This window comes from Merops nubicus, unplaced genomic scaffold, assembly GCF_000691845.1.
Source record: "Merops nubicus isolate BGI_N331 unplaced genomic scaffold, ASM69184v1 scaffold7556, whole genome shotgun sequence".
In the NCBI taxonomy this organism is placed as follows: Eukaryota; Metazoa; Chordata; class Aves; order Coraciiformes; family Meropidae; genus Merops; species Merops nubicus.
In genome coordinates, this window is record NW_008614254.1 from 4,749 (window position 1) to 18,823 (window position 14,075).

Consider the following 14,075-nt stretch of genomic DNA (forward strand, 5'->3'; position numbering starts at 1 on the left):
CACAGTCAACATGGGTTTACAATGGGAAAGTCCTGTTTAATTTGAGATCCTTCTATCCTAGTGGGTGAAGGGAAGGTGGTGGAGGTCGTTTTTCAGGATTTGAGTAAGGCTTTTGGTATTGTCCCTCACAGTATCCTCCTGGACAGGCCGTCCAGCTGGGAGATGAGCAGGTTTATGGTGTGCTGGGTAAAGAACTGGCTGAAGGGCAGAGCTCAAAGGTTTGTGGTGAATGGGGCTACATCTGGATGGTGATCAGTCACCAGCAGTGTTCCTCAGGGTTCAATTCTAGGGCAAATTCTGTTAGATATTTTTACCAATTATCTTGATGCAGGAGTTGAAAGCACCATTAGCATGTTTGATGATGATAACAAACTGGGAGGGGCTGTTGATTGTCTCGAGGGACAAGAGGCCTTGCAGCGGGATCTAGATAGATTGTAGCATTGTGTAATCATCGATGGCATCAAATTTAGCAATACCAAGAGCTGGATTCTGCATCTAGGATGGAATAACACCAGGCACAAGCATAAACTGGGAGAGGAGTGGCTGGAGAGTCCTACAGAAAGAGATCTGGGGGTGCTGGCTGACAACAGGTTCAACACAAGTCAGCAGTGAGCCCTGGCAACCCAGAAGGTAAACCTCTGGCAAACCTCTGCATCCAACAGCCCAACCAGCTGGTCAAGAGGGCTTATCCTGCTGTGTTCCGCAGGGGTGCAGCCTCACCCTGAGTGCTGGATGCAGTGCTGGGCCCTGCAATTTAGGAAGCATGTGAAGGTCTCGAATGCATCCAGAGGAGAGCAACAAAGCTGGTGAAAGTGTTGGAATGTCCTCTGAGGAGCAGCAAAGGATTCTGGACTTGTCTAGTTCGGAGAGAAGGAAGCTGAAGGGTGACCTCGTTGCTCCCTGCAGCTTCCTGAGGCGGGGTGGTGGAGAGCGAGCTGCTGATCTCTTCTCCCCAGTACCAAGTGGGAGTGGTTCCACGCTGTGCTGGGGTAGTTTAGACTGGATGTTAGGAAGCATTGCTCTGCCAAGAGCGTGATCACATACTGGAACAGGCTTACTAGAGAAGTGGTTGATGCCCCAAGCCTGTCAGTGTTTAGCGAACTATTTGGGTAATGCCCTTAACAACATGCTTTAATTTTTGATCTCCCCTGAGTGGGTCAGGCAGTAGGATGAGATGATCATTGTGGGTCCCTTCCAACTGAATTATTCCATTCTAGCCCTAACGAACAGGAGCAGACGCTTCGCTTCGTTTTAGAGACTGGGATTCACATTTCTAGAGGCTAACCTCATGGGGTGGGCCTCTATCCAACAGGGCTGTGACATTAGTCAGCAAGGATTTGTCCAGAGGCAAATACCATGCCTGGGAACCTTGCCACCTCTTTCCATCCAAATGGTATAGGAGTTAATTGAGCTTTATTGAGAAACCGTTGCTATAATCCCCATTGATTCTCTCTCTCTGTATGTCCTATATGCAGGCTCTTGGTATTGAGGGGTCCATGGCCTGATACTCTGAAACACTGCACACTAATAATGGAAATGCTGCCTCATGCAGAACTGCCCATGCCCAAGTAGCATGGCTCTTTAACAGCCCATTTAAGGGTCAAGCAATTATACCAAACTCTGGGGAATGTTCTTGCCAGAATCCTACAGTTCTCAGAGCACTCACACGTTATTTGAACCTTACTGATGGAACCTTGCTTTCATTTGAAATGTCACCTGTGTATTGATATACTGTCATCCCTGGCTTCTGCGGGACTTAGTGAGACTCCCTAGCTAAAGCCTGCTGTGATAATGTGGGGCTGTGTTTGAACCCCTGGGGCAGCTGGGTAAAAGCAAACTTTATTCTGCCCCAGGTAAAAGTGAATCTCTCTCAATCTTCAGGTTGTAATGGGATTGTGGGAAACATATCTTTTCTATCCAAGGTAGCCATCCAAGGCTAATCCGCTTGCTCTACAGAAAAATAAGATTTCTAATAGAGGAGACAGCAGCATGTAAGGGCCCCGTGTTTTCATTTAATTTACAACAGTCTGCCATCAAACAACAGGTGCTGTTAGACTTCAGGGCGGGCTGTACTGGGGAGTCACATGGTGAATGAGTTTTCTGAATAATGGCCCTTGTCCTAAATCTTGGATGAGAGCAGTTATGCCTTGTGAGGCTACAGGGCTAATACAGTACTGTCATACACAAGTAAAGGGACTTTTAGGTAACTTGGGTGCTGCCTGTAACAGAAAGGCAATAGTCTCCACAGCAAGTATCTTATTGGTAGCAATTACAGAACTCTGGGTCTGGGGGTTTGGCACCTGAAAGTCTAGTGGAGTATCAATAGTCTGAAATTTTTAGTATATGCATACTCAAAATGCTTAAGAGCCCTACAGCCACTATGGGTCCCAGTGTCCTTCCACCAGGCAGAACCAATTTTATCCTGGCCACAGGGAGCTCTCATCTTTTCATAGCAATCACTATAGAGATCTGTTCTTGAGATTTCTGAATTAACCTGGGGCATCCTCAGCTTTCATCATTGCTGTTGAGGCTCCTGTACCCATAAGAAAAGAGGTGGAGTATTTGCCACTCACTATTAATTCTAATATTAGAATTATATTAATTATTAAAATGGGGTGCTAATATTAATTCCCAAAATTGTGGACACCTGGGAGAGGGTCATTTGGACTCCCTGGGCTGATGTTGGAAGCTCCTCTATTTGGTTTTAGGTAGCAGGGTTTGGGGAATGGACAGAACAAAGCTGTCTGGGCTGGAGGAAGCAGAGGGACTAACACCACCTGGCCCCTTCCCTGCCACCCTGGGCTGCTGGTGCTGCCCACGCTGCACTTACCCCACAGTCTCTGCAAGATGAACATGGGCATCCCCTCTACCTGGCCTGCTGTGAATCATATTCCTTGCAGGAGATCTCACAAGTCTCTCCATTCCAGAGCATGCTCCTCTTTGCCAGGGCATTTCCTTGTGTCAGATTGACCAGTGTCAGTAGTTTGTGCATTTCATACCTTATTCTTATCATTCCAATCTCCCTTTGGCATCTGAACAGCCCTGACCCCACTTTCCCTTTCAGAAACCATTGTTTTGGGGGTGCTTTCCTGTCCTTGTTGTCTCCCCATAAGGGCTGAGCAATTCCCAGGTTTCATAGTGTAACAAGGCCAGGTTTTTTTGGCCCACCAGGTCAGATTTTGCAAGAGATTTAGTTTCCCTACTGCTGTTGCTGGCAGAACCATCATGCCCTGGGTGATCTCCCCATGTTCCTTTAGGACATCCTGAGCAGCCAGTCTCATTGTCCAGCCAGAAACCCATCAGAAGTACTCCAGGGAAGGGGAGATATCCTCCTGGTCCTGGCATTCTTCTAACAGCATGCATTATCAAAGGTAATGGGGAGAAGGGATTCACTCTGGCCTCTGCATCAGGGTTTAGGAAAAATATTCTTCCTCCCAGGAACGGTTGTGCAGCCTCAGTGTGATTGAGGACCACGGCTCCAGCTCCAAGCTGGTAGCACCATGCCACCCATCCGTTGTGGGGCTTTTTGCTATACTTTGAGGACAGCTGACAGAGCTGCTCTGCATTAAAATTTGCAGAGGTCACAGTGACCCAAGGTGGTGGGGGAGCACCCTTCTCTCTGGCAGAAGACAGGAGTGGTACCAGGCAAGTTTTGTTACGAGGATACAAGGAGGCTGTGGACAATGCTCAGGTAAGGAAGCAAGGGTGGGGGACTTGCTGCCAGAATCAAAGCCTTCCTCCTCGTTATCCATTTCCAGTATTTGTATCTATCAATGATCTCATTTTCTGAGGCCAAGCATGTAGGCTCTGCTCTAGCTGTTATATAGCCAAGAGTCTGAGGTTCATTTCTAGTTGCCTAAGTAATGGGTTCATAGCAAAACTAGGGGATTCAAAGCCCATTGCTCATGCTTCTGCACTTTGCAGTTGTGACTGTCCTGCCACTTCCCAAACTCTGCTCGCAGTGTTTTCCAATCCAGCCAACTCTCAGGTGCCCAGTCCCTGTCCTGCTGAGGGGTTTTCCCTCCTTCCCCTCTTGCCATCTTCACTGCTCTTCTGCTGCCTTCTCCCAAGCTTTCATGACCTGTGTCTCACAGAACCCCACTTCTGACACCAGGTAATGGGTAATGTGAGTGTGCAAAGCCTGCGCCCCTTTGCAAGTCTGCAGGACTCAGTCATGCACAAAGACATTGAGGATTTATTACCTATGTTCTTCACTTCATTACAGCTTGCTGCTTTTGAGGCAAGTATAGTTACAACTGGCAAAACAAGTACCTCTATACTACGTGCTACTACAAATTACTACCAGAGAGCAAATGTATTTCCACAGCAGCAGCAATCAATATTAGCAGCAAGTCTGTATTTCAATATTACAAATTATTGCAGGATTACCACTAGTAAAGCATAAAATATCCATAATTACTTACATGCCGGCCTTTCTACATATATAAAAATATTTTTTTAAAATGTTATTGGTACCAAATGCTCATCAAACTGATTCCAGCCAACTTACTTTTCTCAGGATGTCTTCTTTCATTTTGAGACTTTTTTTTCACCTTTCCAGATGATAAGTTGTTGTGACAGTTCTTTGGTTTTGCACTTATCACTGGTATCTCAGGATTACTTTGGTGTCATGGTTTGGGGTTAGGGACACCCCCAGACCTGTGACTGATGCTCTCTGTTAACCCCTCTCCCCCACCCAAAGAGGAAGAGAAAGGGAATAAGGGAGACAGACTTATCAATTAGCAAAGAAAAGTAAAACAGCTTTAATGAAACTACCACTACTAAAATGGAATATATACAAAGCCAGTATTGAACCCAACTCCCCCCGATGGCAATATGTCACCGTCACCCCCTGCTGGGGAGCAGACCCCAGGGAAAAGTCCCAGGCTGGACTCAGCCGCGGATGGCGACTGGATACAGGAGCTGGATCCTGGAACTAAGTTCAGGAACACATGGCTTGGGATCAAAGGCAGGATGGATGAAGTCCTCCTGGGATGCCAGCCACTGCAGCAGGAGCAGCAAAAGAGAGGAAGGGAAGGCTTGACCCTCCTGATCCTTCACTTTATACTGAATATGAGGAATATGGGACAGAATACCCCACTGGTCAATTTAGGGTCACTTGTCTTGTCCACTCCTCCCCGCAGCTGCAGCCTTTACTTTCTGCCCCCCTCAGTGTGGTAAAATGCTTTAGCAGTGACCTTGGTGTACATACCAGTCCTCAGTAGTAACTCTAAACACAGAGCGTTACTACTGCTAGAAGCACACGCTGTCTACGAAAATATGTTGCTAGCTTCAGAAAGTGCAGTTAATTAGAAGAGCTTTAGCTGAAGTAAAATCACTGAACAGAATTAGTTCTGTTCTACCCCAGATCAAGACATCTGGTTTCTTGGTATCCAGCTGCACTTCAAAGATGCCAGCTGCTCTCCTCAATGATGCTTCTGGTTCCCAGGCCTGGTTCCTAGGCTGGCAGGCATGCTCTGTCAGTATTTGAGCAGAGATCCTCTTCTGTACAATATTTTCCCCTTTATAACCAGGTTGCCTTTATGGCTGCTTCCATCATCAGGCTAAAATGATACCTCTCAGCTAAGCAGAAATTATCAGCTGCAGGGAACACTGCAGAATGTCCAGTGTCCAGAATGTCCTTTTTAAGTAGTCCTGTTTGTGAAAGTATCTTTTGTATAGCTACTATTAGTTGCTCAGGAACAGCCCAAAAGTGACTGCAGTAGCTTGGCTTCTCCTTCTGCAACACCTGTTTGGGCTAAACACAACCTACAGCACACCATCACACTTCTGCTCGGGAGACCATGCCATAAGCAAGAACTTTGCAGTTATGGCCTCGCTTGGGCTTCCTCCTGTTCTCCATGCTGGCCAACCCCACCCACACACCTGCATTCTCACAGTCTGACTGTGGACACCATCAGCTTATGAGCAGGAGTTCAGAGGAGGACATGGATCATGCAAAAGCAGGGAACCAAGGCTGAAGCCTGTGTGAGCCCAGACATACAGGCAGGCTCACCACTCCCAGCCTGCAAACCACTGCCAAAAGATTTAGAGGAAAACCTGAACCTGGAGCAGGCATCAGGCTGGGTTTTAATTTGCTGCAGTGTTCAGAGATGAAGCTGTACTTGTCACTGTGCTACGGAATGACCAAGAACCAGAGAGGGATTACACACAAAGCACCCAGTCTGTCTAGCCCACGGTCCCATTGCAAGCCTTTCAAAACAAACCATTGCACTGAGACAGTGACCTCAATAACTCAGATCTGGAAACAAACTTCCTATGGCTGTTTCACATCCTTTGGTCCTGTTCCCCAAATGCAATGCTTGTGTTGCTTGCTAAAAAAAAAAAAGTCCTCAGCAACAGGCTTTCAGCATAAATTTAAAGGGAAGTGCTTAATTTATTTTTCTGGGATTAAGTCTTAAACAGATTTTCAGAGAATAGACTGTGGAAACTATCACATGACCAGTTATTGGTTAATAAGGCAACATTGATACTATGACATACAAGTCATACTTCCAAAGATAAAAATTATATTGCCGCATTTAGTTTAGTGCTGGATATCAAGATTTTGCAAGAATTTTAAGCCCGAGTCAAGCACCGTACTTAAGCGGTCACACCGATTGAAGTGCCCAGGCTGGGTTCTCTTGACAAAGCACTCCTGGTGCTAGACACAGATATCCACCTCGCAGAGACAGAGTGAACTTTGCACACACATAACAAGAGCCATTCTTTCCTGGTTCCAGTGTGTGCTGGTCTCTCCCAGGGTGGCTGCTGAGCAGTGGCAGCAAGGCAGCCTCCTCCGCTGCCAGTGCTGCCAGCGCTTGATCACACTTCACTAGCAGAAGTGTGATATCCTTTCATTCTGCTATAAACCACGCTCCAGCGTGGATTAAGGACAGAAATTTCATAAAAAATGTCAGCTTGCCAAGATAATATAAATCACGTGACAGCCCGGCAATCTAAACACAGCCTTATGTCTCTGCCCCAGCCTCAATCAGATCAGAGAATGAACTGCAGGACTTTCAGATTCGTGTATTATGATGCAAATGAGTTTTCTAAATTGTGACCTAGTTCCCATGTTAGGAACAGTCGGGATCAACAGCAGGAACTATGCGATGAATGTGAGCAGCAGGGGGAAACAAGGAAATTAACATTTGTTCTTAATTTGAAATGGATTTTTAATCACTTTCAGGTGCCTCAAAGAAAGTGCACACACTTGTTTACTATAATCATTCTGACAGAAGAAGGCATATAGGAAGTAACAGGTTTTTGTTTTACTAATTGAAATGTTTGCAACATTGGTGTCAGATGAAGAGCCAGAAAACAGCCCTTTCTGGATGATTTACTGAGTGCACAATGAAGGACTGTGAAATGAAGTTTTCCAATGGGTCTGTTCCTCAGAACTCACTTTGTAAAGAAAATGTTGCATGAATCCTCTACAAGATCCTAGACATTAGACCACATCCACCTCTCCCAACTCGACTGCCACTTTTGCATCCAGAGGGCTGACACACCAGCTCTCCAAGAGCCTGCTCCGGGATTGAGCTGCGTAGCTGTCAGCCACTCGCCTACAATTCAGCACAGTTAGTGGAACACACAAACCTAACCAAACTCTGTGTGTGCTGGAGGAGTGACCCTCCAACCCCACACCGTGCTGACCTCCAGCCTGAGGCTGCCTTCTGGTAAATGCCACTGTTTTAAACGGGGGCATCAGCAAGGATGTAACTGGTTGAAAACCAGAACAATTTTCAGCCTAAGCGTATCTGGAGTTGGTGTCATCATTGGATACTGTTAGCTGTAAACCTGCTGGGACATCGACTCTCCTGAAAAATAGAATCTCAGCTCCCTCTGGTGGGAAAAGTAATTTTGAAAACAGTTGGCGTGAGGCAGTTGTTTCTGCTACAGACCTCAAGGTCATCAGGTAATTGAGACAGTAAACAAATCCCAAATCCCCTGTTCACTTTGAAGGACTGGAATTTTTTAGAAGTTGATGTGAAATACAACTCATAGACCATGGCAAGTTGGCTGCACAAGATACAACACACTCAAAAGCTTCCAGCTGTGAAAGGTGGCCAAGAGAATTTACACCTGGGGAAGATGGAGGCCAAGATACGTAAGGCTACTGAAGCAAACAGTAACCCCAAGGAAAACAGAACAGACACCAGGTTTTAATATTCTTTCCACCATAAGCAATTCCTCAGCCCCAAGGGAAGCATGCTTCCAGGGCATGTGTGGGCATGCTCCCACACATCTAGGGAGCGTGAGAGGGTAAGGTCAGCATCTCCAACACATCCAAAGTGAGGAAGTCTCAGCTGTATATTGAAATCTGCCAACAGAGCAGTGTCACAAGTAGGAGAAGCACAAGGCAAAGCCCTCAGATCCAAGCCTGTGTCCCTTGGTCTCAGACACTGCCTAGATTAATCTAACCACCCATCAAAAGCTCTCCTTTTGAACTGCATTGCAGCTCCAACCTCCTGTTTTGCAAGGCTTAGTGAAGAATCCATCACTAACACCAAAAAATTCTTCTCACTAGATCAAGGTGCTCCTAGTCTACAGGTGTGTTAACAAAGGGACCCAGCTTTCTCTCTGTGCTTTGCATCAGCCCAGGAACAGCAACAGGCTAGCAACATTACCATTCACCTTTGCCTCCTTCACAGCAAGATTTCCACCACACACACACTAGATTTATTTAAGGTTATTCCATTCTTTCTGATCAAAACCAATCATTCAAAGTATTTCTACTTCTCCTTATTCATTGTGAAGAGCGGAAATTAATTGCTGGAGGTATTCTAGCTCTTGTCACAAGAACTCAGTGACCAGAAAGAACGTTTTTGTTTCTCATTAGAGGATTCATCAGCTCCACTGTGATTAAGCACGCAACTAGTTGCTCTGAAAAATTCTTTGTAGCTCGTGTAAACAGAATCATAATTCCTGCAGTCACAAACACACTAGGATGACCTTTTATAATATTTTGGGTCTGAAAACAGCATTTCACACTGCCACAGAAGGAAAACTTAGAGATGCAATGAAAGGAAAACAGTAGCAAAAAAGTATTTATTAAACAACACATCATTGAGTTGCACAGTGTGGGATTAAGACCCATACTGGATCCTTGGAAACAGCAGAGCTGAGTAACAGATTTTTCTCCAAGAGGTACGTTTTCTACTCGCTGAAGTGCCCATATATTTAACTGGAAGTCTCACAATGACAGCAGCTCCATCTGCTTTGCTTATTGACTAGGGAAGTGACCTCTTTCAATCTTCTGCACAAATACCAAGTCTGCTTATGTAGCTCTCCCAGGCTGCCTTCCTGTACTTCTCTGCTTCTCGAAGATGGTCCGAAGCTGACAAGATGCCACGTCCCACAATGATGATATCTGAACCTTTTTCACCAATAACTTCTTTGGGGCTTAGGTACTTCTGTCCAAGGTTATCACCTGAAATAGAGACACCATTTTTTAAGTTAATACAAGACTATCTACTAAAAACCTTGAATGAGGTGCTGGAACAGAGAACAGGTATGGTGTTCCAGCTCTCACCCTAACAGTCCACAAAACTGTGTCTCCAACTAACAACCCCCCCATGGCAGATAAAATCCAACAGAGCACACTCTCCTTTTTCACAGTTTAACAATCACAAGAGATGGGACACTTACACAAAGAAGAACCAATCAGGATTACTGACATAAGCCTTTGCCTTCTTAAAACAGACAAAACTCTCAAACTTTCAGGTAAAAGCTTGGGATTTTTTCAGGTTTCGCAGGAATTAAGTACTGCAGAGAAACACATCTCCCCTGCCTGGTTCAGTTATAACCTGCTTAGTCAGTGCAAGACTTCCAATTCACTGATACTGCACCTGTATCAGTATCAACAGTGTTACAGTTAGACTTCTGTATTCGTTACAAATCTTTTTTTCTACTACTACTGAGTAGTTGTAAATTGTCTTCAGACAGGTGTTAGGTTAGATATATGTGTCTTAAGGACTGTGCTTTGTGGTAAGCACAGACCCCTGCACATGAACAAAGCCGTGTAGCCTGCTGGCTGCCTTTCAGAGCTCCTAGGAAAGGGATCAGAGCAACCAGTAATAAAGAGGGCAGCCCATAGTGGCAGATTCTCCACCAGACAATCAGCAACCAAACCCCTTTCAGAAGCCACTCTTCCACTGAAGTCTACATCACTTACTGTACCTACACACAGACTATATGACAAAAGATTACCTCCAGTTTGTAGCTGCACCCCTGGAGTTAAGTGAAGAAATTCTGGTTTATCACTAACTCTAGATCCAGATATGAATCCAAAGACGAAATCAGAGTTGTCTTCAGCCATCTGTACCTGAAGGAATTAACAGTATCAGTAAACAGTTACAAGCAATATACCTAAATCTAAGCTTGGCTAGTGATCTGTTTCTCATCCACACTTCCATGCCAGGCAGGGGTATGAAACATGATTTTCCTTTACCAGTATAAAGTCAACCACCCCTCGCTGACCCTGCTGCAACTGCAGTCAGGAATGTGAATGCTATGTTTCTTTCTATGTTATAAGTAATACAAGGAATTAATTTAATTGGAAATTTATTGTTTAATGAAAAAAAAAAAAGGGGCAGGCTAATAGCAAACTTGAAAAGTTTACTAGAATTCAGCATGAACTCTGACCACCTCACACAACTAGCCCACACCTGCACCTTTTAAACAGCACACTGAGATTCCCAAGTCTCCACAGGGGAAAAAACCCAAACTTTTAACATAGGTGGAGACACTGTTGGAAGTGCAAATATTAGAAACCTCTCTGTCATAACACTTTACAAGCTTTTAACCTGAAAGGAGACTGCCTACTTACTGCAGCTTTCGTGTATTCACCCGTTGCAAGGGACCCTTGGGAGCTCATCTCAGCGACAAGAAGACAGCCACGCTGGAGGGGAAGACCTACTTCCTTCAGACCTCTCACAACTCCAGAGCCTGGAACCACGTGGGCATTAATGATGTCCGACCAGGACACGATTCTGAACACACCACCTGAGAACATGGGCAGGAAGACACAAGCACAGTGTCATTAGACATGTATTAAATGAGAAGCATGAGTTACACAAAACAAGCTGCACAACAAATCATTCAAAAGACAGTTTTACTGCTGAAGCAGTTACAAGTTCACTCTCGTCAGGCAGTTCCAAAGGCTGCCTAACCACAAAGTGAAATCTCTCAGTTTTACCTTTCACAAACACTTCTTAGTGTTTGTCACCTTTTAATCACAGAGACATTTATGGCAACCTAGAAATCCACTGCCACAGGTGCTACCTTTCAATACAGTATGCAGCTCAGACAGGACATGTGGATGAGAAGAAGAGAAAAATGGTTCTACAGTTGCAGATGCAGTATTGAAAGAAAGCCATAACGAGCACACGAGTGTTCAACAGCAGACTGCGTTAAGAACCCACACTGCATTTTCTTACGGCAAACAAGCAAAAGTACTTGCTGAGCACAACCACAGACTCATAAAAAGAGAAGGGACCTCTGGAGGTCATGCTCTTTCAGCAGTGTTAACTTCAAAGCTACATCACGTTGCTCAGGGCCTCGTCCCCTTGAGTCTCCTCCAAGGCTGGAGATTTTCCCCTCTGACAACATGTGTCAGCACTGCAGTTGCACCAGCAGAAAAGATACAGTAAATTGAGGTTGATGATAATCACCTTCATATTGATGTTTTACTGTGTTGCCAATGTCTGCAAATTTCCTGTCCTCAAAAATCAGGAATTCATGTCGATCTGCGAGTGCTCTCAATTCCTTTACTACCTCTTGGCTGAAATCATTCAGGATGTCTATGTGAGTCTTCAGGATACAGATGCTGGGGCCCAGGGTGGCAGCTAACTGCAGCAGCTCTTTAGAGCTGGTGACATCAGCGGAAAAGCACAGGTTGGTTTGCTTCTTCTCCATGAGGGTGAGAAGCCTGGCTGCAGCAGGATGGACCCCTGGCAGCTCAGCACGAGCGCTGAAGCTCAGCTCTCTGCGTGGGCTCTTCACAGGGGCGAGGCCGTTCTGAGCCACGGGCTCAAACATGTTTTCCTGAATGAACTTCTTCACGTTTTCAACCATCTCAACAGCCACTTCTCCTTGCTGCTGGAGAATCTCCAGCAACCTGGACAATGTGCACACAGAGTGCAGGCGAATCCCACGTTCCTCTAGCCTGGCCTTGCCACCCTGCCCTCTGTCCAACAGCACTATGGCATCTGTGACCTTTAAACCTTCCTTCTGAAGAACTTCTGCAGTTTCCAGTACACTAGATCCACTTGTTACCACATCTTCAATGATCAAGCATGTTTCTCCTGGATTAATGATGCCTTCTACCATCCGCTTAGTACCTTAGAAATAAAAAGCAAACATTCCACTAAATGAACAAACTTTAAAAGACTCCCCGAAAATCTTTAAAGTATCAAAACTTTAACTCTCCATGCTAATGTAAAGATCAGATTTGTTCTCCATATAAGCCTACACTCCAGCATATCCTGAAGTCCAATGGAACGGGACTTCAAGAGAACAGGAGTTTCACATTCGTCGTGGGTCTGGAAAGGTAACTTTTTCAGTTATTACCTGACACCAGTTACCATAGTTCTTACCACAGCTCAGCCACCAACTTCTAATTCCATTCATATGGACTGTTACTTTTTCAAGTTAATAAAATATTTATGTTTCATTACTAAAACTGGTATAATGTTAACTGCACAAATTTAAAGCTTTGGATGACTACAGAAGTTTATTATTGCCATGATCAAAACTACAAAACCATTTTCTCCAGTTACTTGAAACTTCTTTAAAGCAGTCAAGTTACTGGTACTGTTCAGCACATATCCCATTTTCCACAGGCAGCATTCTGTGCCTGTTAGAACAATTAGAAGGAGTAAAACCCCAAATGCCTTTGTGCTAAGCAACAACTTCCATGAAAAGCCTCCCCGGGGGCAGCAACAAAAGATGCCCAGCTTTCTCAGGAAGCAGCAAGCAGCAGGAGAACATTATGCAGCCAGGCCGGTGCTTAGACCATGACAGCCTAGGGAGCAACCTTGTGCCAGGCAACTAACTCACTGCTGTCACAGCTGCCTTGTCTTCAGGAGGAACTGCAAACATCCTCATGCCTGGCACACTTGACTAACACAAAGATAACGTTTAGTTTTAACATGCACACTTTCTAATTAAATACTGTTGGGAGAGGATAGGTCTAGTATCTATCTAGTAGCACAAGTAGAAATCCAGTTGCTATATATAGTGCATTAACACTTCAGTCTACTCACCCCATTCCCTTATAAATAAATGGTTCATCTGGGGTAGAATTGTTTCTCACCTGGTCCACCCTGCCCACTGATTACTGGACTACAGGATGTGAAAGAAAAAAGGGGGTGGAGAGGTAAATAAAGAGACCAGAAACGTTCCTCTTGTAGTCAATACACAAAAAGTTCTGTTTGGGGGTGAAACGTGGCACTGGTCTCAGCATATCAGAGAAACTGAGCTATAAATCTTCATTTCTGAAAAAGGACAGTAACTCAGAACCATAGGAATAGTGCCAAGGAAGAAAAAGACATTGCTTAAGAACGGAAGCAAACAAAACCCACCCCACAAACAAACAAACAAAAACCCCAAAAGAAGAAAAAGTGCCCCCTGCAGAAACTCCATGCCCACTATAGCAGGATTCAAGCTGCAGCCTCACCAGCAAGCAGCCGGTAGAGCCTGGTCAGGCTGGGCTGCTGCGGGAGGTACATTTTAGAGGGAAAAGGGAACGCTTTTTTGCATCGAGTGATACCCTTAAACTGGAACAGAGACACACGCGTTACAAAAGGGCCCTAAAGATACAAAGCCATCTCCGAAGCAAGGCAACGAGCAGGCCCTAGCTGCTGCCCCGCAGGCCTCACCGTAGTCCTTCGCCTCCTTCCGCCGTATGAGCATGGGAACCTGGTGCTCGGCGCAGAGGATGGTGGCCAGGGGCAGCGCCGTGTACGGGACGCCGCACACGCAGTCGTACCGGAGCCCGGCGGCCGCGGCCGTCCCGAAGAGCAGCTCGGCGACCTGCGGAGGCAACCCGCGCGACCGTTAAGGCCTGG

General features: G+C 45.5%; 1 protein-coding gene across 1 annotated transcript; it reads right to left on the minus strand.

Annotated features, from left to right (window-relative positions):
* Positions 1-9,217: 9,217 nt before the first annotated feature.
* UMPS (uridine monophosphate synthetase) lies at positions 9,218-14,052 on the minus strand (the record flags this gene model as incomplete). Its single annotated transcript, XM_008942157.1, has 5 exons — positions 9,218-9,436; positions 10,216-10,330; positions 10,835-11,010; positions 11,679-12,347; positions 13,887-14,052. Coding segments are annotated over 5 exons (1,308 nt in total), but the record flags the coding sequence as incomplete, so codon positions are not given.
* Between the last annotated feature and the right edge of the window lie 23 nt (positions 14,053-14,075).